Genomic DNA, 27,476 nt, shown 5'->3' on the forward strand with positions numbered 1-27,476 from the left:
TGCATAAACAGATTTAGCAAGACTCTAAACAAATATTTTCTACTTTGGGTAATAGATAAAAGTAAGAGGGCATGAGCATTCTCTGTCAAATGACAGAAAAGTACATGGACAAGTTCAGACTATCGAACTTTGCAACTTGCTCATTGTTAATGAGAAGGTTAATGTGCCAGGGCACTGAGTGAATTAAATTTATTTGCACTTGAACTAATTAAACAATAAACATCAAAATGGAAAAATGACATGTAAAGAAAACTCATGAAAACTTATGGAAGCATAATTTGTGTCCAGAAAGGCCACTCAGATAATCCGGGGGGGAAAAAAAATCAATCTTCTATCTTAAACAGTTGGATATATTACAAAGGATTCTTCAGATTTACCTCTGTATAAGAACATGTGCAGAGAAGCCAACAGCAAAGACTCTCTTTATAGATAATGGATATTAAATACCACAGAAGTGAAAGTAAAAATTAATTAGAAACTCTTCCTGAATTCTAAATCATGGAGGTGGGAATCTGAGAGTCTACAGTAATATATGTGAACTTGTATTAGTAGTGATGAATTCAGTCTAACTTCATTTCAGAGAAATTTTGGAAGTAAAAAAAATTGGCATTCTGCACTTGCCCAATACATCTTCAAGTGTACATCTTCAAAAAAAGAAGCAGTTTTTTTAAATGTATTTTAATTTGTCACATGACCCCAGAGGTTATGCTGAAAACACACTTTTTGTGTGTTTTTAAAATGTATTATGTCATTTTAAAATCTGGAAAAGAATAAAATTATACTTTTATGCTGTTTAAATGTTATTCAGTGAATAATTAACAGAAATATTTTATGGATTCCCTGGGTGACATCCCGTTCATAATCTCTGGGGTTTAATAGCACACCCTTTGCAGCTATAACAGCTTTAACTCTTTTCAAAAGGCTTTCAACAAAGTGTGTTTGGGAGTTTTTGACTATTCTTTCAGAAGCGCATTTATGAGGTCAGACGCTGATGTTGGATGAGAACAACGTATTGTATGTAAAAATGCATAGGGTTTAATAAATGCATTAAAATGGCACAATAACCTATCATAAAAACAAGAAAAAATGTCAAAAAATGTTTACAACTAAAAATTATATTGTTATTTATTAGGTACATAGCAAACTGAACTCGTGTTTTTATGCCCAAATTTGAGCTTCAGGAATTAATCAAGCATAACATTTAACTACAAAAGGTTTTTTTTCCTCTTCAGGAATGCAAGAAAATAGCTGTAACTTGGCATCTTAATCAAAAAATAATATTAGCAATACATATATATTTTGAGTGACAATTTGATTAACTATTATAAAAGCACAAGTATAATTACCAATACTATTAATTTTGGGCAGCTCTGATATAACTCTTACATTCGGTGGTGGTCTAATAAACTTGTTAAGCACTGCTAGAAATTATACAAGTAACAGGACTGAATGCTTTAGTAATACAATAATTCAGAGGCAAATAGTTATGTTTAAAGGTTAGTGGTAAAGTGTCAGTGCCCTGATCTACACAGTAAATCATAACAAATTGCATAAAAAAATAAACTGGAAATTTGAACTGAAATACGCATTTGTATGCTAATTACTATGATAACTTCGTTTGAAGAAGTCAGCTAGATATAGAAAGCAGCGTTTAAAACGGTAATATGGAGAGCAACCAATCCTAGAGCGCCACGTCAATATCTAGTTGCTGAAAATCTTGACGGCATTATTATGCGACATGCCAGATGGAAACCAGCAAGTATCTCGGATGTGACACTTTTTCAAGGGGATGTTGTTGTTTAATAAGTGAGTTAGAGGGGCGCAATTTAGGTTTTGGGTGTAGTTATCAAGAACCCAACTGTCAGTGGCTACGTGAGTGTCACCGCATATTTTTGAAGTGAAATATTTAGTTCGCAAATCCACTGAATATTGCTGGTTAGCGAGTAGCTGTAAGCCGTTAATCGAACGCAGGTTAACGGACATTACCGTTGCCTGCCTCTAACCGCAACATGAGCTATGGATATGGCGGTGGAGGAGGAAGAAGAGGTAGAAGAGGAGGTCGCGGGCACAGAGATGACAGCAGAGAAAGATGGGAAAGGGGAGGTGGAGGAGGCTCGAGAGGAAACATGTCCGAATTTGACCCGGATCGGGGAGGAGGTGGGCAAAGAGACCGTCCTCCTCCACACCTGAAGGGCCGTGAGATTGGACTGTGGTACGCAAGATATGGAGCCGTTAGGAGGAAGCAAGCTGACCGGAGATCGGTATGGACTGTGCTTGAAGTCATGCTCATTGTAAACATGGCAGGTCTGTCTGTATAACTGCAGTTACCCTGTTAGCAGGGGCGGATCTAGAGAAATTTTCTTAGGGTGGCATGAGGGTGGCAAAGAAATCAAATGGGGTGGCAAAATCAAAGCCCCCCCCCCCCCCCCCCCCCCCCCCCAAACACATATGCAGGTGGTTACATATGGTTAAAATGATTTAAATGCAGTAAGTATACACATTTTTCATATAAATATTTTCTATAACTTAATTATTCTCTGTAGCCCACATAATTAAACACTTTAGTTACATAAAACATGTGAATTTTGATTGTATGTACTGTATAGCCTGTATAATAAATAAATATGTAGCCCAATAAGTATAAAATCCAGAAAGCTACACAACATGGGGCGGTTCATTTACAAACACAAGTCTAACTTAAGTTTCACACTGTTTTTTGTTAGAAAACAATCACATTGTTAGATGCTTAAATTACACAAAATGTCAGAAATCTGCACTGTCATGAACAAAAATGTAAACCTAATTTTTCATGATTTGTTGGATCAACCCACTGAGGTCTGTAATACAACAGCCATTTTTGACTCCTTTTGAGTTTATGTTTGTATCTCACCCTCAAATTGTTTAATTTTATTTTTTCCCCCTTGCCTTGTTTGGTGTCATTCTTTTCAGCGCAACTGAATTTAGTTGTTTTTTTCACTGACATACTGCATTAGTATTACTGATCTGAAATCACACAAATAACTTAAAATCCTAGTAGCATTTTTTTTTTACCGTAAAAAAAACCACAGACATGTTGAGTAAATTTTTATAACTTGAAATGCAAATATAAATTGTACATTTTGTAAACATATACAACTATTTATCTAAAAATGCAGCCAATACACCTGCTGTTTTTTTTTTTTTTTTTTTTTTTTTTTCATTTTGTACAACCATTTAAAAATCTTACTAAAACTAAAATGAGAGAACAATTAGGTGTTGCAATAAGATGCCCCACAAATGATGTGTGCCAGTAAAAAAAAGTTTGTCCACCAAAAGACAGGAGAACAGCACAGGGATAAACCTGCAGGCCTGACAACAGGTGTATCACTCCGCTGGTTTTCTACTTAGTGACAGTGTTTACACTGCAATGTGCCTCTGTGACATTCATTAGTGCCCTCACTGACACACAAAACAAAACGACTACACAACAGAATGCAGAACTACACAAGACAACCCAACACACTAAGTATACACTCCACACTAAACGTCACAAATGGCCACATCTAAAAACTCTCTCTCTCTCTCACTTGCTCGCTCTGTCTCGCTGCCGTTACCGTCACTCCTAAAACTTTTCCCTCTTCCTAAACAACCAAATCCCACGTGTTGACTTTTTTTTTTTTAAATTGGTCGACATGGTACATTTTTCCAGCGATAGGAAAGGGGTGGCTTTTTTCCTTTCTTTACTGTTTTTCCCGCTGTCCTTACAAAACGCTTAAAACACACACACAAAAACGTGACGACAGTATTTAGAAAAAAGCTTGGCTTATATATATTATCGTAACTCTGGATTTACTGGCCTGTAATTAAAATTTAAAAACTTTGAAGTCCAAACTTTCAATGTGGGCTGAAATAGAGACCCAGCGTGGCTGCAGCTTGTTGCTATGTCAGCTTAAAATAGTCATGTGATTTAGAAGTGCAGCGTGTCGGTGGACCACAGGGGGTTCATAACACTCACCTTCATTCCATTTCCAGAGTGTAACATCCACCCACCTGTGTAAAATCCGAAATTCCCATGGTGTTGTTCAGAATGTGCTCTGGCACAATCATAAGCATCGCTTGCTACTGAAAACAAGGAAAAAGCCGGTCCTGTTATGGGCTGAACCATTTGTTAATGGTGGAGCGGGGGGACACTATGCAATATATACAGTTTTAGCATTTATATTCACTGTTGACTGTAACTACGCTCAAACTGTTAATGCTATCGTATTGTAATTAACAACACTGTCATATGCAAAACTGGGGTGGCAAGGGATCATTTTAGGGTGGCACTTGCCACCCCATGCCACCCTTCTAGATCCGCCCCTGCCTGTTAGGAGCAGATCTTTGAGCACATCAAAGTGTGGGAAGCTGATTGGAAAATTGCTCACTGTGTGCACAGAAAGTATTCACACTGATCTGAACATGGGCAGCAAGTCACATTTTCCCCTGCTGGTTAACAGACAGTTGCTTGTACAATATATAAGAATGGTAATAATTATATATAAAATATTATTAATAATAATACTAATAATACAAACACACCACCACCACCATCATTATATACTGAATAAATATCCAATCTGTCATTGTGTTAAAAAAAAGGATTACTTACACAGCACAATTCAAAACTGCATCTACAGCAGTAAGTATTTCTGTTACATATTTATCTTCTTACATCAGGAATTAGTCCGAGACAGGTCTCTGTCTTCAAAGTGTTAATGAGTAGTATTTTTTTTTCAGTGGTATAAAGTGAAATTTGGAAAAACACTGTTGCAAGGTCATAGCTAACTTTCCTTTTCCCATTTGCTTGTGCAGCGGGCAGTGGTCCAGATGGATGAGGCAAGAGAGCAACACATTACCAAGCTGCTTAACTCTGTCCAGAATGACCAGCTCGGCCCAGAAAGGGGCCGCAGGGATGAAAGAGCCTCGACCTCTGACAGCTGGCAAACAGCTGCCAGGGATAGTGCCCACTGGTGAGAGAGGCTTGTATAGCTTTATCAATTGTTGTTACTAACTTATAATGAATTAGTAGGAAAGCTAGACAGAATAGTAAAATTTCAGTTATTTCGTCCCCTTTGACTGCTGACATCGTGACTAATTTAGCGTGTTTATCATCATTAGTTACTTTGATGGGGATTTGCCTGAAGAGGAAAAAACTAAGACTGAGGTCAAATGGGAGGAAGAAGAAGGTAGTCCAGGCCAGAAGAAAGCAACTGGCAAATCACAAAGGTAACTTTGTGTAAAAATGTGTGATTTTTTTTTTTTTTTTTTTTTTTTTTTTTAATTTATTTATTTATTTTTTAATCATTTAGAAATTCTGCAGAAGAAATAGTATTGTAAGGTTTTCCAGGTAATATTGGACGTTTATACCACTGAATGTTTTTTTCTAGTCACTCTACAACAGCGGTTAAAGATGAGCCGCCAGATAAATGGGATGAAGAAGATCAGGAAGAGGAGGCGGCGAAACCATTTATTAAAGATAAGGATCTGGAGTTCTTACATCAGGAAGTAGTCCGAGACAGGTCCCTGGATGACTACTTGAAGAGAGATCTGCAGAGTAAGAAATCAGATGCAAAGTACAAAGAAATGCTGGTAAGAGTTTTCAGTGGTATAAAATCTAGGTTTAAGTTTCTAGCATGAACATATTTATTAAAATAGCTAAGGTGGGGACAGAGGTGGGATTTTTTTGGTAGTTTAGCATGTTTAGTGCCTTTAGATAACAACATGCCTACTATACTAGTCATTTGTTGTCATTTAATGTCCAAAAGTTCAATTTAATTAATTAATTAGTGTTTTTAATAAGAAAAATAAAAAGTAATGGGTTTTATTCAGTTGAAAGGTTCTATGTTTAAAAAAAAAAAAAAGAATGTTGCCCAAATGCATTGCTGCATTGGCTATATATAAGTAGCTTTTGTTTATGTTTGTGTAAATAAGTAAATGTTTATTATGTTTATACATTTAAATTGTTTAATGCAAAATTTTATTGTGGAAAAAGGTGTGCAAAGTTTAATTTATGTACAAAATGATGTATAATGGAAAAGTCTTCTTACCAAGTATTCAATCAATTTATCATAATGTTATCATGCTACATCATTTCAAGTGGTTACCACTGTATTAGTGAGTTACTGCGCAGAGTCAGTATTTATCTTTGGTTATTAGAATTGGATAACTTCTGATGTGCTAGGACTGTTCCCATTATGGAATTTTTCTTTTTAAAGTATCTGTTCCTAATTTTATTGAATTTTTATCTCATTATTTTACTCATCATCTGTTCTTTTTGTCTTCAGAAATTCAGGGAAAAACTACCATCTTATGGGAAAAAAGAGGCAAGTATTTCACATGCAAATGTGCTTTTATCATGAATCGCAAGTTCTGCTAAAACTTCATTACTGGTTTTCAGATTTGATTTGATTTTTTTGTTATTGTTTGCTTTCCTGCCTCATCTGTAAATCACTCCTCTTCAACCCCTCTGATCTCAGGAGCTGGTAACGCTGATCAATTCTAACCGTGTCCTAGTGGTGAGTGGGGAAACAGGATGTGGCAAAACCACTCAGGTCACTCAGTTCATCCTGGATGACTATATCAACAGAGGCATGGGCTCAATGTGCCGTGTGGTCTGCACACAGCCTCGACGCATCAGTGCCATCTCGGTATGTACTCTGCTGGCCTCTGAAGGATTATATGTTGTTGTGTGCCTACTGATTTTAATGTGGTTGCCATGGCAATGCTTCTGTTATGCTGCCTCTCTATGGGATAGGTCAGGCAGTCACCTTTGATTCCTAGCAGACCTGTTGGTTCTCTGCCCAAGGCTAGCTTCTCTGCCATCAAATGTGTCTTTATAACCAATCAGAATTAGGCTTATGCATAGAGGCATCACTGTTCAGTGTTAGCTGTTAATAAGAGTGCATGCACATGTGCCTCTAAGCCACTGCATAGGTTAAATACTAAGAACCTTTGTCACCGTGAGCCAGAGAGCAGTACAAATTTACACAAACACAGCACCATGAGTCCAGCCACACACACACACACACACACACACACACGATAACAGTAGAGAACCTATGAAAGAATGTGATCTGTCTGTGAATGAATGCAAAGTACAAACTTCCACACTTAACTAAAATTAAACAATGAAATAAAAGGGCAAAATAATTAGTTTGATTAAAAAAGATATGGATATATTTTTTAAATCTTTTTATTGTGGAAAATATTTGTCTCCTTCCTGATTTCTTGCATATTTATATTGAATACATACGTGGCAAATGCACTGTTTCCTTACATCACCCTTTTCTACTCTACACAAGCCTACACGACATGTCTCATTCACCTAAGTGCTTTCTATGTCCAAGGATACTATGGCATACAGACTGGAGTAAACAGGGAATGAACCACCAGCTTTCTGACTTGTGAATGATCTGCTCTACTTCCTGAGCTATACTTCATAAATACAAAATGCAGAACTTGAGTGATGATTTTCTTTAATAAGGGGAAAGCTTAAAACCTGCATGGCCCTGTTCGAAAAAACAATTGCCCCTTAAACATAACAACTGGTTGTTACTTTGATGACATAAAAATAATGCGATGCATTTGCATACAGCAAAATTTCAGCATCGCTCATATAGAAATTATTACTTTTTGCAATACAGTGCTGTCTCTCCTCTTAAATCCTATTTGTGTGTGTGTGCTCTTCCTATCAGGTTGCAGAGCGTGTAGCGGCAGAGAGGGCAGAAAGTGTTGGGAATGGGAATTCATGTGGTTACCAAATCCGCCTGCAGAGGTACGCAACACTTTCGAGAAGTGCTCATGCTTAAAATTCTTTCACCTGAAACTTCACTATGTACACATTCCTTGTACTGGGTTGGACTTCTTTTCCATTCAGTGCCTTAAGTATTCATTGCATATATTCAGCAAGGTGCCAGGAACATTTCTCATGTCCATTTTGACATGACAGAATCACACATTTTTTGCACATTTCTTGGCTGCTCATCCATGATGGAAAAGTTCTATTTTTCACCACGTATTAAGGGTGCTCTACTGGATTGAGATCTGGTCAATGTGGAGGCCATTTGACTACAGTGAACTCATTGTCATGTTTAGGATGTTTAAGAAAGACCAGACAAAGATTTTTCATTTTTCATTTTTTCTAATTTTGGTGAGCTGCTGTGAATTGTGGCCTCAATTTCCTGTTCTGAACCAAGACAGCAGTGGCACTCGTAGCCCATCAGTTTCAGGCTGACCTGTTGTGCTTTCAGAGATGCTCTTTTTTTTTTTTTTTTTGAGTTACTTTTACCTTCCTATTAGCTCCAAGCAGACTGGCCTTTCTCTTCTGACCAGCAAAGCAGAGAACTGCTGCTTACTGGATTATCTTTTTCTGACCATTTGCTGTCCATTCGCTGAAGATAGTTGCTCTCTTGGCCATGTCTACATGCCTGAATGCATTAAGTTGCTACTATATGAGCAAATATCTAATTGGCTGATTAGATATTTGCATTAACAAGCAGTTGAACAGTCATGCCTAACAAAGTGGCCAGTGATTGTGTGAAGGTGAAATTAGGCTCACTGTATGTTTAATTGACATTCTGTAATTGGTTTAGAGGCTAAGAAACCAAAAGCAATGCTCATGTTTAGAAAGCTCATTTCCCTTAGATCTGATATAGTTAAGAGTCCAGCCACAGCAGGTTAAATTGATGGGAGTGCTGTTGCAGAAATCAGACTGTTTTATTTCCCTCCCTGATTACGTCTGTCTCTTTCAGACTGAGCTTGCTGTTTTCAAGGTTGGCGGTAACAGCTGAGGCTTTGTGGTTTAGACTGAAGTTGGTGATATCAGCCAGCATGATCAGAGTAGGAACAGATTTAGACATCTTAAACACAGATTTTGACGTAGTTAGCAGTTTTAACACATCACATACGTTATAGCTCATTAATATTTAAATTAAAAGCTTACTGAGCTCAGATGTTCCGCATGAGATCTACAGCGTGTTATATTTTTTATGTATACATAGTCTACATAGACTTGGTGAAAGGACTCAAGATGGATACATGAAATGTGTGGGTAAATGAACGCCATAAAATGATTTTTCTTAAAAACACACACATTAAACATCTGCAGCAAGAATTGAACAAATCAATTTGCTGTTGTGCAGCCTGAGCGAACAGTGATTTATACAATAGTTGATGCTGATTTCTATTGGATATGTTTCTATAATAAAATACCCTATTCTGCTTGTTACTTACTGGCTGATTTTTCACAATTGATTTAGCTTACTGATAGTAGTCAGTACTCACTCCATAGGCTATCATTGCCAAAGTCATGTTGGTTAATCCACTACTCACAGTCACTGATGAAAATGAAGGTGACAGAATCTTCTCAGTATGTGCAAGGTTTGGGTAATAGCCAGGTAAAGCAGCCAGCTGTGTCAGTGCTAGAGTGTTTGCACTGTGAACATGTTGCTCTGCAATACTACGGTATAGAAATGTGTGGTTACAACTGTATTCTACTATGAATGTCTTGCCATTGATACATGTTGCTCTGTATTTTTATACCAGTCCAGAAGACTCACTGTTTTTCTTGGTGCTTTTGCTGGTTTTAGTCTCTTTTGATTTTTGTGAAATATACATTAATTCTTTGGACTTCAGGCTTCACAAAAAAAGAAAAGAATATTATATCTTGTAATTAGTCTCCTCTTCTTGGCACATTAATCTTGCATCAGTTATACAACAAACCCTTTTATAAGGCTCAGTTGTCAATGAATTTTGTTTTTTTCAGATATCATATGAAAGGCAGTTCCTACAGTGTTAACTTTAAAATAAGCGAAGCTATTTTGTAATTAATTGAATAAACTTTTCAGCATTAGTACATAAACAAAGCATGAATAAATCTTCTTACTGTAGTGCACTGTAGCATACTACAATTCCATTACATATTGTAGTATAATATTTTGTATCAGCAACATTTTATTTTCATTTCTATGTAAAGGTTAAACATAAAAGTGGTGCTTATTTAAAGTAAAGTAGCAAAAAGGATGGTGGAAATGCAACACAGTTAACTGTTACAAAACCTAAGTTCATTTCTCAGAGAAGTCCTGCTTTTATTTTGGTGACCTTACTTTAAATTTTCTAAATTGCACAGATATAAGAGTATCTTTTTTCTTTCTTTTTTTTTTTTCCTCCCATTTTCCAGCCGGTTACCAAGGAGACAAGGTTCGATCCTGTACTGTACAACAGGCATTATTCTTCAGTGGCTTCGCTCAGACCCGTGAGTTTGCTTCCACCTCTGCCTTCTCATCCATCCATCCATACATCTTTTCCCTGTACATCTTCTCTGCTTTTTCCCCTATATCTCCACTCCAGCCATCCTTTGTTTGTCACGCTGTTTTGTCTCCATTGATTTGGGGTTGACGCTACTGTCTGTGGAAGATTCATTAGTATGGGTCCCCATTTTCTGTTGACTCATTCCTCCATGCTCGTCTTTGCATTCTAAGTGCCTTCAGAAAAAGAAATACAGACTAAGTGAAAGTGCCAGCTTTTCCTTGTTGTCTCACTTCATGCTCTTTCGTTAGCACGACTCTAGTGAGTCATTTCAGGGCTACCCTTTTCTGACTAAATGCTGCATTTTTGGTGTTAAGCTAAATTCGCACATCACTTGGCTTACAAGTGGACGTCTGTATGGACTGTAGCTCTGTTAAACACTTTCTAAAAAAATTTTTTTGGGTAACATCTGTGCCTTGTGAAATTATTTTAAATAATTTAAATCTCACTTAAAAGTACTTAAAAAGGTAGTACCATTAATTGAAACTTGTAAGATCTTTAAAGAGAAACGAGAGAATTTGTAAAAAAAGAAAAAAGTCAACCAATATTGTTTTGTTTTTTTAACTCTTTAGACAGAAAAAGGCAAAAAAAAAAAAAAAAAAGCTATTTTGGAAAAATTGCTCACCTTATTTGCTTTTATTGTTAGATTGTTGTCGAGTATCAGTCACCTGGTGCTGGACGAAATCCATGAGAGAAACCTGCAATCAGATGTTTTGCTCATCATTGTAAAGGACTTACTCAGCCTCCGAGATGACCTTAAGATCATTCTCATGAGTGCCACGCTCAACGCAGAGAAGTTTTCCCAATATTTTGGTGTGTAGCTCACTAATTTCTTCACCAAATTGTCAACAAAAGTTTTGCAGTTCTAATAAGTTGAGCTGTTCCTCTTTCTCGCCACTCACGGTTTTGTTCTCGGTTTAGACAACTGCCCAATGATCCACATTCCTGGTTTGACGTTCCCAGTGGAGGAGTTCCTACTTGAGGACATTATAGAGATGACCAGGTAGAACCACTTTGCTACCAAACACACATGTACATGCACAAAGACACATTGGGACCTCGTATAAACTAGGCTGGGTTTCTCTGCTAGGTATCGGCCCCAGAATCAGGACCGTCGCCCCTCGTGGAAGAGAGGTTTTTGGCAGGGGCGAAACTCCAGACCTGAGAAAGAGGAGAAAGAGGCTGAATACAAGGAAAGCTGGCCATGTTACGCACGAACACTACAGGGCAGGTGAGTTGGTGAGAAAATCGGGCTACTTAAATTGGAAGAACAGCTGCCAGTTTTTTGGGGGGTTTCTTTAGGTAGGAAGCAGGAGGATTTGTGAGACTCGTAGTTTTGAGTAAATACATTTCTTTTAAAGTTCTGATTTCATGAAGATTAAATATAGAGAATTATGGTTTTGATCTACAAACAGTAAGAGAAAGATGAGTGCTTGAAACTGATGTCTGATGCATTTGTTACATAAACACAGCTACAATTAAAGTGCACCATCACAGACAGTTCCAAGGTCTGCTTAGTACAGACACAGCAACACTGTAGCTTAGTTGCTTCTGTTCAAAACATAATTACAGCTGTGAAGGACTTTGCTTTGCCAATTTGACACTTACTAAATTTTTTGGGTGCAAGTTTCTCTCTAATAACTGCTTTAAAATTTTTAAGAGTGGCAGCTCCGGTTGAGATGGATCATCTTCTGACAAGAAAAATTCTTCTTCATTTAGTACAACTATGTAAAATGTACTCATATCTTTATATAGCTGTTTCATAAAGATAGGGTGTAGACCTGATTACTTGCTTGTAGTCTACCTTCAGAGAGTCTACTAGAACACAGTGCCTGAGGTAAAAAGCTTTTATTTTCATAGGGACAAGCATTTATTGCCCGGGCTGGTTTGCAATCACTATTTGTGCTTTTAACACACATGCAAAGAAAATCGTGAACATATATAATCTATCCAATAACTGAGAGACAATCCCACAACACAATAGAATGGAGATAAGATGCCACAGGACACACCTGCAATATAACGATAGAGGCTCTAAACAGGAGACAGAAGATTGTTCATGTCTACGTGACTGGATTCCACTTCAAAAACTATTTCAGTTTAATTTTAAAGTAATCCTGGGCATGATCCAGTTTGAATACTATAGGTAAGGAATTCGATATGTTGATACCCTGAACAGAAAAGAATTCTCAAGTGAGAATTCTTGTAATAACACTTGAAGTTTCCAAAATGTTTTATGTCTTACTGAACTGAAAGCTTTAAGAAGAATCACAATATTACTGAGAACTTGAGGAGCCCGATCATTTATAAAATAGCGTAATATTAACAAATATTTTTTTAAATGTCTTGGCATATTCAATGTTGGTCTGTTTTGCCAGTTTTTAGTTTTGTTATTAAAAAATAAGTCCTAAATTCACAACATGGCATCCAGTCTATTGTGTAACTAGGCAGAAATATTACTTTGAACACTGTCGGTGTGCTTGCAAAATTAGTTTTCTGGTGATTTCAAAAGGTTTCAACATAAAACACATTTTTGTATTAAGACCTACCGGAATACATTTTTTAAAAAACAGAAATACTGCTTTTATAGTTGAACACTACACAGATGTTTCTCTTTTTCTCATTCTGGAAAAAAAGACAAAAGGAACCAATTATTAATATGATCCCTAGTGCTATTACCACAACAAAGAAAAAGTATCAACTGTAACTCAAAGCTATTCTGCATCTTTGTACTAAAGCATAGCATGTGAAAATATTTCTAAACCTGTTGTAGCCATATTACAGCGTGTGACACCTCCAGCAACAAGTAAGGGGAGAGCAGGAACACTTATGTTGCCATGTTCATGTCCATGTCCTGTGTTTTACAGGTACTCTGACACAACCATTGAGGCTCTCGAGATATTAGACAGAGATGAGAAGATTGATCTGGACCTAATTCTGGCACTAATTCGTTATATTGTGCTCAATGAGGAGGTGAGTCTAGCCTTTTAGATGTGGTTTGAGTGCAGCTGGCATAAATTGGCCAAATTCTAGACGATGCGTTTTATTTAAAAAAAAAAAAAAAAAAAAAAAAAAAAGTGAATTTGTACTTTATGAAAATGTCAAAATGAATGTTTCTGTAACAGGAGCTTGCCTTTGAAGATTGTCATTCTTGGACATCATGTTCTTTAATCATTGACAGAAAGTTGCCCATGTGAAAGGTGGCTTAACATTAAATGAAAACTAATAGTTAATGGAGACTCTTAGGCTGGCAAAGTACAGTACATTCCTAGATGGAGCAGATGGAGGGAGCAGGCGGGCTAGCTTCCAAACACAGACATTAGATCAGAGAAAATGACACAGATCCTGGCAGCAAATTTCTGCTAATGAGTGATTGAACAGATGCTCTCCCGCTGCACCTCCATTCCCTTTTTTCTTTTTCTAGTTCTGGTTAACTTTCCTTTTTTGGATGTCGGCATCATTTCAGTGCACAGTTGTTAGCTTTGTGAATACAGTGTCACCTGTGTGACTTGAAAGTAGAAAGTTTTAATTTTTGTAACTGCTGGCCCAGTAGCTTTTCTAGGAAGTGGTAAAATGGTTATTATGAAAAAATATATGTCCATACTTCAGCTGCTTATCTAGAGCCTATCCCAGCTATTATAGGTCAAGGGCAGGGTACACCTTATACAGGTCGTCTGTCCATCACAGATCTAACACAGAGAGACAAACAAAGACACAAACCTACAGAGACAGTTTAGCATCTATAATTTACAGCCAGCACCCAAAGAAAGCCAACACAGGCACAGGGAGACATGCACACTCCACAGAAATCCCCCCTGCTGACCAGGAGGCGATTCAGGGTAGACTACTATTAATGAGAGAAGAATGATTAGTTTACTACCATTTTAAAAAGTTAAGTGCTATGACTGAATGAAGTAAAATAGTTTTTGGATGTATAAATAAACAAGAGAGTGAAAAAGAAGAAGAACACGGAGTGACTAACAGAGGCAGACAGAATAATTATACTTTCCCATATGAAGCTGTATCTCCATCAGTCACGGCCACACTGAGCCAGTCAACCAGCTGATTTGTTGTGGCGTTGTCAAATGGCTGTGAGAGAACTGGCTGATTCACCATGATGGTAATCTGAACCAAGGATATGGGCCATCTGCTGAGCTTTTGACTGTGATGATTGGTTAATTATGTTGCAGGGTTCTGTGATTATACACCTAGGGGTTTAACATACAGGCATTAATGAATGCCTGCTGGGTGCAACTGTATGTGGGTGGTTTGCTGTGTGTGTTTGTGTGTGCTGTCATAGAGTAGACCATCTCTCCAGAGCTTACTGTACTGTACTGTTACTTAATTTTTAGTTAGAATTAATTAGAGTGTGTTTCTTCCTGGATGCGTGTAATTTGTCAGGTTGTAGCTAGGCATCCGGCCTTCATCTCTTTCACAAATACACATGCAGAGACTTTAACATACATACAGTCCCATGTGAGTGCCAGTGGTTGAGAACTGGGGATAATAATTAGCTTTAATTAAAAAGTTGGGGAAACAAAGGCCTAGAAGCTACTTTTTATGCCTTCCCTTCATTTCTCCGAAGAAATGAATAGCATGGTGCTTTTTATAGAATCGATTTTTATAGCAGCTTAATTTTAGCTAGAGAATACTTTGTTTAAATCTGGATAGGATGAAAACGAGTTTGCTGAAACTCTGCTCTGTATTATAGGTCTGTACAGTCTGTATGACTGTATATTTATTAAAGACAGATTTGACTAATTTTATCTTTGACCTTTCCAGCATGGCACCATGGGCTAGCATTGACTGCCTTGTGTAATTTTATGTGTCACAAACTGTAACCTTCATATTTGTGTCACTGATTTCTGTCAAAACTTTTAGTATTTAGTGTTGAGACAGCAACTGTGGTAATAGCTTGTATGGAAAGAAATTAAACAGTACTGCACCCTAAACAATTGACTGATTTTGACTTTGTCTCATTCTTTGTCTCCTTCTCTCTATTCTATTCTTTGCTGCTGCAATGACTGAGCTCTTCATCAGTCATTAAAGGAGTCTTTTTCAGCTTTTTTTTTTTTTTTTTTTTTTTAAACCATTACAGCATTACTGTAATGGATTTTGGCTTTGTGAATGAGGCGCTGATGCCTGATATCCATTAAGTGGTCAGCAATCTGCAGCCACTGACAAAAGAGCTCAATGCGCAGAGATTTCCTCACCATTTAGTCTTCTCTTCTTATGTTTTAACAGCTAGCGTTTCTGTGTCTGTACTTTTTCATGTGACTTATTGATTTCCTTTTCTCTTTGCTATTGTGTGGAAAATTAAGTCAGTGCTTTTGTTAATGTTAATCAGATGCTCTCCTGTACTATAAAGATGCATTTGTCATAAAGATGTTGGAGTTTCAGTGGCTATTTTGTGTCTGAATGTGAATGTAGAGGTTGGGAGCTGAGAGCAAATCATATCTATCTGCCTCAGCTCAGCTCCTCTGAGGTCATGGGCATCTTGTTCGCTGGACCCGCAATCTACTGAGACCCTGCTGGATTTTGTGACTTACAGCTGTGTTCAGAGTTTTGTATCATGTCTTGGACAGGAAGGAGCAATCTTGGTGTTCTTGCCTGGTTGGGACAACATCAGTACTCTCAATGACCTTCTGATGGCTCAGCAAATGTTCCGATCAGGTATGCAAACAGAAACACACATTCAGGATGTACAGCATGGAAGTGAATGCACGTCGGTGTCTTGCAATTTTTCTTTCTTGCTTTGACTATACAGTTTTCTGTTCCACAGTTGAGAAATCCATCCTTTGATTTTCTTAACCACTTATTGAATTCAGGGTCGCAGCAATATAAAAGTCTATTACAGCTGTCATAGAGCAAGAAGCAGGGTACACTGAACAGGTCGTCAGTCTATCACAAGGCGAGAGAGACGACAACCATTCATAGTTCACACTTAAGGCCGATTTAGAATCGCCACGTAACCTAACAAGTATGTCTTGGAACTGTGCGAGAAAGATGGAGTACCCGGAGCGGACTGACACAGGCAGATTCAAACCCAGGATCTTCTTACTATGACGAGACCGCACACTTATCATTGCGCCACTTTGTTGAAATACACCCATTTTCTTAACTGCTTATGGCTTAGTCTCACTGGAGTAAAAATGAGGGTGGTTTCCCGATTGCTGGTTTTGCATTTGGTGATAGATTACAAATAGAGTTTGACTGCTATAGTCAACTGGTCTCTTTGTCAGTTGTGATATACAGTTAACTCTGAAAGTTTAGCAAAGGTTTGGAAATAAAGGCTCTATATTATAAAAGATTTGTCTTCCAGCTTATATTTTCGCAAAAGATGACTTGACTCCGCTGGTTGCTGATTGCTTGTATTTTGCGTATATTTGTATGTAAAGACAAAGTTGCTAAACACGTATGTCATTTTAAGTTAAGTGGACTCCAGCAACTATGCCACTATTTGTGGTGCAATTTTCCATTCATCCGTTATCTTCCACCTATCTGAAGTTGGGGTGCTGTGGCTGTAGAATTCTCCATGGTGTCATGATACTTGTTGTTATAGAACACATAATTGTTCAGCCTATGGACTAGTTGTATCTTAAATTGACAGTCAGTGTTTTATTTGAGTTTTTCTTTTATGTCCTGTTGCATTTCAGACCGGTTTGTTATCATCCCTTTGCACTCCCTCATGCCAACTGTTAATCAGACACAGGTCAGGATTCTTCAGTTTCTCTTTTTTCTCTTTCTCGGACCATCTCTTTGTCAGTTGTGTCCTACTTTAGTCCCCTTTCAATATCACAAATGTCCAGCTCAATTTTTCTCTCTAATTCTTCTCAGGTTTTTAAAAGGCCTCCTCCTGGAGTTCGAAAGATTGTGATTGCTACCAATATAGCCGAGACCAGGTTTGTAAGACCATGCGTCTGTGGTAAAAGCTTGTCCAGTATTTGCATTTGTACTTTGGAAAGTGTTTAAAAGTTTAGAAAAAACACAGACATTTTATGACATTCCATCATATATCTGTTTTCTGTGTGTATGAGTGCCTCAGTCAGGAATGAGGCATACAACTGGATTGGAGCTAATTAGCATACATCTCTTGGATTGATTACAAATACTGTCATATTGGTTTGGATGGGAAAACTCTGACAGGCAATTTGTTAATGCGTTCAGAGTGCTGCACTCACACAAACGAGCAGAGCAAATTAAGGAGCTGCCTGCCATCAGCACTCCCCTCATATCACTCCACTAAATATAGACTCTAAACCTACCAAAGGGCTGAATTTTATTTTTTACTTCTAAGTGATTGTGTAAGAGTCTTAACTAGGAATTCTTGAAAGTCTACTTTGAATAGGGCTGTGCGATATGACCAAAATCTCATATCCCAATATAACAATTCTGTTGTCCTGATAACGATATAAATCACAAAAATGTAACATTTTCTGTAAATTCTGTGAATCTCGGGCAGCTCGACTTGCGTGAAGTGTTTCCAGCTGCGCGTCATGTAGCTGGAGTCGAGTGTTTTAACCGGTGCATGAAACGATACATTTTTAGACATAAGTTGTAACGGCCGCCGTTTTCTTTGTGAGTATTTATTACACGACGTGCTGCGGGGAAAAGCCTGTTCTAACGTTTGAGTCTAAGGTTTATTTTTTAGCACCTGGCGGCTCTTTTCTACTTCTCATCCGTAAATAATCTGCTCTTTCACGTGATTCAGTTTATTTTGAAAAGTCTCAACAGGATCTTGAGCTTTATTGTGAAAGGTTTATGTGGTACATAAACAAGCGGACACGCGATGGTGTTACCGTCGTTGTTGCTAACCACAACGCATAAAAACAGACGCTTGTCCGTCCGTAGTGTGGTTATATTAAATATTGCCGTAAACAGTTTATTTTGCGACACCACGAAACAAACGATAGCGTAAAATGAAACGATAGACGTTTTTATATCGTCATCCGATATATATCGTTATATCGAACAGCCCTAACTTTGAAGTGGTTTTTTTTCTGTATTATTACGTGCAACTTATGTTTTCCCCCCCTTTCTCTCTCGCCTGCTCCTCACAGCATCACCATCGATGATGTTGTTTATGTGATAGATGGAGGCAAAATTAAGGAGACCAACTTTGACACCAGCAATAACATCAGCACCATGATGGCTGAGTGGGTTAGCTTGGCCAATGCCAAACAGAGGAAAGGACGTGCTGGCAGGTGTGTGTGTGTTTATGTGTGCGTTTGTAGATTATAATATAATGAGGGAATACTTTATATTAGTGCCTCTGGGTATGCAATAGCGTTATGGGATAATTATCTTCCCATCTATTTTTCATCTGAGCTCTCCATCACTCTTCCCTGTAAGCCCACTCCGTCCTGCTTTCCCATCTGTAACCACTCAGAAAGGCAAAGTGTAGTCACTCTCAGGTTGTTTCCAGTCTTTTACTTGAGACGTCTGTTCTGTTATATAGCTCTGACATCAAAGTGCAGCAAGGCCCAATTAGCAGAGCTGCTTACTGTGTGCAGTTTCATCCCACTGATTTTTAAAGTAAGCCCTTGTCACAGGACCTGTAAAACATTTAACCTCTTTTCCTTCTCTGTCTCTCTAACAACTCTCTTCTCTAAATATCCAGAGTGTGTCCAGGGAAATGCTATCACCTGTACAACGGTCTGAGGGCCAGCCTGTTGGATGCCTATCAATTACCTGAAATTATGAGGACACCACTGGAGGAGCTGTGCTTGCAGATCAAGGTTGTATATGCGGAGAGAAAGAGGGATAGACTGACAGAGAGAGAGACAGATAGGTGTGGGTTTGGGAGTTTAGATGAGGACAAGATTGCTCTCAATGAGTTTTGTGAGTGCAGGGGCGGAACGAGGACAGCGCTGCTGTTTTTGGTGTTGTGCTGAATTACAGCCTCTCCTGTCTAATGAGAACTGGGGATGAGCATCCCGGGCTGACTCATGCCCTCTCCCGCTCTTAGTCTCATTTTTTACAGACAGTATAATTACTTTTCTACACATTTTTTTTTTCTCTTATATAAACAGTCTTTTTCTTCTTTGGTTACTTACTTTTTTTTTCGCTTTCTCTTTTGAAATCCTCCCGCTCCACTCAGACATATTTTAAACAGTGCTAATGGAAAATTAAGCCAAAGGTCATTTAGATGTAGTGTTTGCTGTGATTGTTCTCACCAGTTGCTGTATTGGATATGCATTTTAGTGTGTCTCCCCCACTCTCTGTGCTGGATGTATTTGAGTATGTGTGTGATATGGTTTTTGAAGCTAGTGGGTGAGAGTTGGACAATGCATCAGACAGTCCTTAAAGTGAGACAAACACTGACAACATGCTAACCTTGACCTGGCTCTCTAATGCACAAACACTTCAACATCACATTGTTAGTCAGACATAGAGATGTGGTTGTTTCATTGCTCTGCAGTTAGCCACAAGTAAATGTCCCTTTTGAATGTGGAAATGAACGTGCATTTAGCGAATTTCAGTATTTGCCAAACCAAACCATGTGATCACATTCATTTCGCATAGCATTCAGTGAATTGCGTTAGTTAAGATTAGAGGTAAGCACTAACATTTTTGTTGTTCTGTCACAAAAAGCAATATGAGCAAGTCATTCAAAGCTAACTGTACTTGATCTTACTATATCTATAGTACTGTGAAAATGTCTTGAGTGATCCCTTATTTCTTTATCTTTCGCCTCCAATAAGTCAGACTTTCTTGTAATTTTGAAGCAGTCTTTAGTAGTAGTTCTCCAGGCTTTTTGAAAGTCTTTTAAAGTTTTCCTTTAGACATTGAGGAACTTTTTCTTGTTTGTTTTGGGGGGGGTTTCCGCTTTGTCTATTAAGTCACTTATCACTGGCGTATAATTAATTAAGGTTTTTGTTTTGGGTTTTTTTGTTAAAAGGCACCTAACTTAAGGGATAAACCAGTGTTGTCTACACATAACAAATAACTTAATCAGTTTCAAAAAGTACTTTAGGCACTTTTTTATTATCTGACTGTCATTAAAACTCATAATTTTGAAAGACTTAAAATAATATTTCTGAGGTATATTAGTTATTAACTGAAATATTTGCATAACTCAGTATGTGCAGTGTGTTCCCAAAAAGAGAAGTGGCAGAAGAAAAACTGTCTACAGCAGATGAACACCTCAAAGTAATGAATAGAACTACAAAAAAAAGTCCTGCAAAGACCTGACACAGGACCTGAAAGGTAGATCTGACCTTTTGATTTATCTACTGTTCACTGAAGCCTCATCAGAAATGGTCTCAGAGGACAGGTGGCTTTCAAGAAGCCATTCATAAGGAAGAGAAGAGTTAGAAAAGGCTGAGGTATGCCAAATTACATAAGAACTGGACTTAAAATAAATGGCTACAGGTTTTATGGGGTGATGAGTCCAAATTTGACATTTTTGGTTAAAATTGGGTTTATTATGTACAGAGGTGGGCAGGAGAGAGGGGCAACAGGTAGTGCCTCCATTTGTAAAACACAGTGGAGGCTCGGTCATGTTTTGTAGCTGGATCTCAGCCAGTGGTAATAGAGGTATTATCAACATTGCCCAAATTATGAACACAGAAAAACACAGTCATACTTTGATCCACCATGAAGTACCATCTGGAAAGCATCTGATTGGCATTTTTCATCATGACAGCCATCCCAAATACACTGCCAGTGCAGTAAAAGCGTACCTTGATTGAAAAACACACAGTGGAACACTATTAGTCATGGATTGGCCTTCTCAGAGCCCAGATCTTAACATTATTGATGCAGTGTGGGATCATCTTGACAGAGAACAGAGCAGAGGACAGCCAACATCTAAAGAAGAGCTTTGAATGTCCATCAAGAGGCCTGGAGAAATATTCCTGAAGATTATTTAAAGAAATAATAAGAAAGCTGCACAAGAGAGTTCAGGCTGTTTTGAAGAACAAAAGTGGTCATACCGAATATCAAAATATGAAGAAATGGGGAGTGGCTCAAGACTTTTCCACAGTACTGTGTGTCTATAAATCAATGTTTTCCATAGTTAACAGCCCTCCTGATTAAGTAAAGGGAATTATGTGGAAAAAATTATGACATGCTTGTGCTGATCAAAGCAAAATATCACATACACTCCCTAGATACTGAAGCTTGGGTCTATAGGTCGATTCCTGGAGAAAGCCTTGGACCGTCCCACTGAAAAGGCTGTCAGCCTCGCCATCAAGAATCTCACAGAACTGGTAAGAAAGTAACTAAAAGGGTCTTTAAGAGATTGTTACGAATCAGAGTATCAATTGCATGCTGGGCTGTGACCAAAGATTACATAATATACTAGTAACTTAATATACTAGTAACTAACTAAAAAGCCCTTACAAATTCAGTAACTTGTGTTGCAGCAGCAAACTGAGAAATTAGTATTTACCCAGATAAAAATGATCTTTCAGGCTAACGAGGTTAAACTTGTTAAAAAAAATAAAATTGTGGGATAGTTATTATGCACATGTTTCTGAATGCCCTTTCTTATGGATATGATGACATTGTTTTGTCAGAACGCCCTGGACCAAAGAGAGAATCTTACAGCATTGGGTTTCCACCTGGCTCGCCTGCCTGTGGAACCTCACATTGGCAAGCTCATCCTGTTTGGAGCTCTGTTGGGCTGCCTTGACCCTGTACTCACTATTGCTGCTTCCCTCAGCTTCAAAGACCCTTTTTTCATACCCCTGGTAGGTAGAGCTGAGTTCACAGACAGCTTATGAAAGCTTACGCTGTATACTATCTTTGAACTTGTGTGTGTGTGTGTGTGTGTGCATTTTGTTTTTGTTTTGTTTTGTTTTTTACGTATCTGTTTGTCTTAGGGTAAAGAGAAGATGGCAGACATGAGGCGGAAGGCCCTCTCTAGAAACTCGAAGAGTGACCACCTCACTATTGTCAATGCTTTCCAGGTAGAACAGCCCACATGGGTGACTCCTGATTTTGTACTCACAGATGTGTCTGCTGTATGAATTGATCCTATCTTAATTTATCATGCATTGATTTACCCAGGGCTGGGAGGATGCAAAGCAGCGTGGAGGCAGGTATGAAAGGGAATACTGCTGGGACAACTTCCTGTCTGCCAACACACTCCAGGTGAGTCGGGATGATTCTGCGTGACTATATTTTAAATATGGACTTCTTTCTGTGAAGTCAAAGGTGTGCTGTATTATTAGAAGCAACTTGTCCTTTCATCATTCAGATGCTGCAAAACATGAAGGGTCAGTTTGCCGAACATCTCATGCATGCAGGCTTTGTCAGCAGCAAGGATCCCAAAGACCCCAAATCTAATGTCAACTCGGGTAAGTAAGAAGTTTTTTTGTTTGTTTGTTGTTTTTTAACTGGTCATGATATCTGGGCTGTGACAAAGTATGATGTGAAGCATTTAAGTTTAATATTTTCTTTTTCATTTGTTCTTTATCTGTCACTTTTTTTCCCCTCAGGCAATGAAAAATTAATCAAGGCAGTGATTGTAGCAGGTCTGTACCCTAAGGTGGCCATGATCAGACCATCTCACAGCAAAAAGAGGCCAGGGTAAGTTTGCTAATCCAAAGGAGGAGATGAGCAATGACAGACAGGAAAGGGCTGCACAGACCAAGATAGAGAGGTGCACAATCAGTCTTATTGATCTCCAGAGAGAAAAATTGCCTTCACACTGCAATATCTCATCATACGTCCTGGTAAGAGTGCTCTGTAAGGGCACTGTGACAATTACCCCAGGCTGTGCAGAGGCCACGTTTGGATGATTGTCAAAAACAAAGGCACTTTTGCAGCTCAAGATCAATGCAGTCATCATAAAATTGCCCAAAGGCAGCTGTCATAAGCGGTGGCTGTGACCTGCGTGCAAAAGACAGACACGCACAACAGGGGCACAGACTCTCTTTCACAGCAGGCTGTCACTTTTATTGTTTATCTCGTTGACAGCTTTAGACCTAGGTGCACAGTCATTTCCCAGGGTCATTTCCTTTGTATAAGTAATTCGTAACACCAAGCAAGTTTTTAAATGTTTATGTCCGCACCATGACTCTCCACTTAATGAATTCAGTGCCTGATTAAGCACTGTTTGTTGTTTTCCGTTTCAAACAGCTTGTTCCCTGCAGTGAAACAGTTGGTTTTCTTTGGCCAACATACTGGTGTGTGGAACACAGTGTTACTTTCAGCATTCTGCATACGTTGGATTAAAAAGCCAAAAAACACCTGATAGAATTTAGCTCTTGAACAGCTAAATTCTGAGTTATTTTAGCAAAAATTATACTATATTACTTTTTCCTGGCAACCCAAACAAGCCAACAAACAAGCAATACACGACTCTCCACTAATTTTAGAAAATTAGTGTTTTTATAATTGTACTCTCATTAACTTTAACATTTGACATACTAACTGAGGCTGGTAGAGTCTGAGGTGGAGTTGTTTGATTTTTTTTTTTCACTTCCTCTGTGCATTGCAAGGTCATGTGCATGACATTGGGGTGAGTTTGTCAGGGGGTACAACATATCTCGAATATTTTCCACTGAATAATTTACTGTGGAATGCTGGACTCTTAGGTCATTGCTGATTTCTTTCCACCGTTTTATTGTTTTAACACAGACCAACAAACTGCAAACACTTCCGCTTATGTAGCGGTGTTCACACTTAATGATCAGTTAATCAGTCACATTTGATTAGGAGTACCTGGCTCCTACTTGCCTCCTTAATTCTTATAGAAATACTTAGTTTTTGACACTCTGTTTCTGCATTTTGGACAGATTTTTGTTCAGTAAATAACAACAAGTGTAAAAAGTCATGTGTTGGTTGTTCATCTGAGGTTTTATTTAAATAATTTTAGAATCAAGAGATGGACCAGATATATTCTTTGCATTATTTTACATTGTATGTATCATTTTATATGTCCTGATACATAAGACCTTGAAAGGTGTACTTTCTTTTTTACTGTGGTATATAGATACAACTGAGATAAGAAAAATAATTGATGGACATTGACAGCGCAGTCGTGAGCTGTTAGTTTGCTAGTCCTTGGTATTCCACTGCTCATCTCTGCCTCAGAGATCACACCAGATTGTAGTGTTTGCATATAATCGTTATTTTTATCCAAACTTTTTGAATAATTTGTCTAAAAAATGTCATCAAAAAGGGGGGGGGGTAACTGTTGCAATTTCTTATTTTTTAAAACTGTTTTCCATCTTCTGCTGTGATAAATGTCTTTTTTTCATCATTTATTAAGATGACAATTTAAAAAAAATATGTTGTAAAGTATGAAGAATGTGAATATTCCCAGCTCTATAAAACACACACTTAGACTCACTCACATCTGATCTTTTGCAGTGTCAAAGTGTACACTCAGGCTGACGGAAAAGTGTGTATCCACCCAAAATCTGTCAATGCCGAAGAGACGGAATTCAACTATACTTGGCTTATCTATCACCTAAAGATGAGAACAAGTAGTGTGAGTATCTTACATAGTGGAGTAATCTATCTCTCCTAGTAAATGTTATATTGTTCTGTAAATGTTATTTATTTATTTTTATATTTGAGTCTGTGTTGCTTTGTGTCTTCTTGAGTTTGCATGTGTCCCTCCAATGGTGCATATGAGTGGAAAAGAGGGCCAGTGGTTAAAGGTTGGCAGTGGTGCCACACCAGCTTTGCACTTAATGAATATTTGATTAAAACACTGCCTTTCAAGTCCCTCTCAAAGGCTCTTGTGCTTCAAAGCTTCCAGATACAATATAGTAGTTGGTGGTGGGGTGCAAAACGGTCAGTGCTCTTTGCTGACTGCTGCCTTTTTCTATATTCTCTCTCTTTTTTTTTCTTCCCCTCTTCACACCCGTTTCCCCTCCCTTGCATCTCTTTGTCTTTGTTCTTTCTGTGCTCTCTTTTTGTGAATGTTTCTATTCTGCAGGAAAACACCTTTTATGTCCTCTCTGATGGCCGCCTGTGCTTTTTCTCTTTGTCTTTAAGGGAAAAGAAATGATTTGCTGCATTTCACTGTCATTATTGTTGCCATTAAATGATTTTTTTTTCTTGTTGCATGTAAGTGGTTTTGAGCACAATGACATCGTAAAAGTAAGGTATTCTGAGAGTGCAAGATTTTCAAGGTTATTTGTTTACTGTGAGAAGAAAGCAGAAGTCCAGGGCTGTAGATAGGACAAAAAGGAATAAAACTGAAGGATGACGTCAGACTTTATCTTCTCTGACGCACTTGCCCTTGGTGAGACATAACATTACACATTCATGGAGTAAATGCAGTCGTCTCTGCTGTCTCCTCGCTTTTTTTCTCTTTTTCTTCTCTCTTCTCGCTCCATCTTTTTCTACTTCTCCCTTTTAATACTATGGTCTTCAGCCTTCAAAGCTGAAATAGTTTTTGTTTGCTGTTTATCCCGCGTCTTTGACTTTTGACCTGAGAGCAAAGGAGTTTTTTGTTAGTGTGTACCCACAGAGTGATTTATAGTGCACCTATATATGACACCTTTTTCTGCCAGCAGTCTTTAGAATTTAACTATAAATAACTAAAAAAATAATAATTTGCATTATCATTAGTAGGGATGGGTATCGTTTAGGTTTTATCCGATACTGGTGCCAAACCGGTACTTTTGAAACGGTGCCGGTGCTTAAACAGTGCTCGAACCGATGCTTAAAGAATAGAGAACACCAACTTTGTCCAAAAACCCCTCATGTTTAGCTGGGTTTTTTTTGTAAAAAGATAACAATTTTAGCCTTTTTTGCAGCTATAGGGCATATATAGTATCACTCTATGAAACATTTTTTAATCTGTAGCTCTGCTCTAAAAGAACGTACGTACCTGGGCTCGCCTACTATCCTTGGAAAGGTAAAATGATTGGCTAGAATCCAAAGTGTGTGACATCTCAGGAAACAAAAAGCACCGAAATGTGCGCTGCTTTTCGGTCTGGTTACTACCGTTTATGTCAGAACCGGTGCCATAATGGCACCGGATACTGGTACCCATCCTTAATCATTAATCAGTCTCCTTCAAACACAGAAGAAAAATGGATGAGGTGTAATACATAAGTTAAAGTCACAGATGGGTCAAGATGACATTTCTCCTGAAACACATTTCAAACGCCACAGTCTCTCCTTACTAATGGGACACTTTAAGCCCACACCACAGAATAGCTGTCAGGCAGGGTGTGCCGTAATGATGCTGCTCTCTGTCACCGAATGTGTTGACGTGTTTGTTGTAATGGCCCTGTCGTCACGCGTTACTGACATCTCTGTGCTCCCTCAGATCTTCCTATACGACTGCACTGAGGTGTCACCATTCTCACTGCTGTTCTTTGGAGGAGACATTACCATCCAAAAAGACGAGGACCAGGAAACCATCGCAGTGGACCAGTGGATTGTCTTTAGATCCCCTGCACGCATTGCTCACCTTGTTAAGGTAAACGACACACACACGCACATCAACAACACATCTGTCTTTTTGAAATTTCTTTTGTATTAATCTCTCCTTCCTGTCTGTCCTGCAGAGTTTAAAGAAAGAGCTGGATTCTCTGCTGCAGGACAAAATTTGTAATCCTGCTCCTGTAGACTGGCAAAACCGTCAATCCAAAGACTGTGCTGTGATCACAGCCATCATAGACCTCATCACGACCCAGGAGAAGCCCACAGGCAGCAGTAGGGGCTATGACAGAACGTGGGCGTCTGCCCCAAGAGGAGAGCACGTTTACTTCAATGACGAAGATGATGACGATGATTAAAAGTGGATAGAGATTTGGCTGTCTCTGAAAAGAAGATGCCATGAAGTTACTGCCTGCATCCTTGGACACAGGGTCTAGTTGGATTATTTATGATAACCAGCTGGCCTTCTTGATGGTTCTGCTTGATTGAAATTTTGCTGCTCCCTCAGGCCTCCTGAAGGCCAAATACAGGCCACTGCTATTAAAAAGAAAGGCAAAAAAAGGCCTGCATTTGATTCCCATAATTTTTTTTCGCCTCTTAGATCAAAGGACCAGTCTTTCTTTGAATTCTCTCTGTAACTTTATCTTGTTAGTGAACCTCTTGTTTGGATAAGTCACTTTATTTTCACCTGTTGCCACAGGCCTGTGCAATAAAGAGAAGGTGTACCATCATGCTGCTTAACTTCATCCGCCTTGCTGGGCTGAGATTTGGAAAATCTCAAATATTGCTGGTTT

At 38.4% G+C, this 27,476-nt stretch overlaps 1 protein-coding gene across 1 annotated transcript; it reads left to right on the forward strand.

Moving 5' to 3' along the window:
* Positions 1-1,720: 1,720 nt before the first annotated feature.
* On the forward strand, positions 1,721-27,413 carry dhx36 (DEAH (Asp-Glu-Ala-His) box polypeptide 36). Its single transcript, XM_084950072.1, has 26 exons — positions 1,721-2,261; positions 4,834-4,991; positions 5,140-5,247; positions 5,409-5,610; positions 6,306-6,344; positions 6,498-6,668; positions 7,716-7,795; positions 10,199-10,273; positions 10,973-11,139; positions 11,248-11,329; positions 11,417-11,557; positions 13,194-13,299; positions 15,912-15,999; positions 16,983-17,038; positions 17,164-17,228; positions 18,387-18,530; positions 18,947-19,064; positions 21,441-21,539; positions 21,849-22,022; positions 22,155-22,241; positions 22,342-22,425; positions 22,532-22,631; positions 22,773-22,863; positions 24,652-24,772; positions 26,570-26,722; positions 26,811-27,413. The coding sequence occupies exons 1-26, from the start codon at positions 2,010-2,012 to the stop codon at positions 27,039-27,041; spliced, it is 3,192 nt and encodes a 1,063-aa protein (XP_084806198.1). The 5' UTR covers positions 1,721-2,009; the 3' UTR covers positions 27,042-27,413.
* Positions 27,414-27,476: the final 63 nt, after the last annotated feature.

The sequence above is a fragment of the Perissodus microlepis genome, chromosome 14 (assembly GCF_051167445.1).
Source record: "Perissodus microlepis isolate ML-2025 ecotype Zambia chromosome 14, ASM5116744v1, whole genome shotgun sequence".
Lineage (NCBI taxonomy): Eukaryota > Metazoa > Chordata > Actinopteri > Cichliformes > Cichlidae > Perissodus > Perissodus microlepis.

What these genes read in the sequence shown, in the direction of transcription:
- dhx36 (XM_084950072.1), top strand. Translation starts at nt 2,010, where the DNA reads ATGAGCTATGGATATGGCGGTGGAGGAGGAAGAAGAGGTAGAAGAGGA. An exon ending in CATCTTATGGGAAAAAAGAG is followed by an intron (nt 6,345 to 6,497) that starts GCAAGTATTTCA and finishes CTCTGATCTCAG; the next exon opens with GAGCTGGTAACGCTGATCAA. An exon ending in TCAGCAAATGTTCCGATCAG is followed by an intron (nt 16,000 to 16,982) that starts GTATGCAAACAG and finishes GTTGCATTTCAG; the next exon opens with ACCGGTTTGTTATCATCCCT.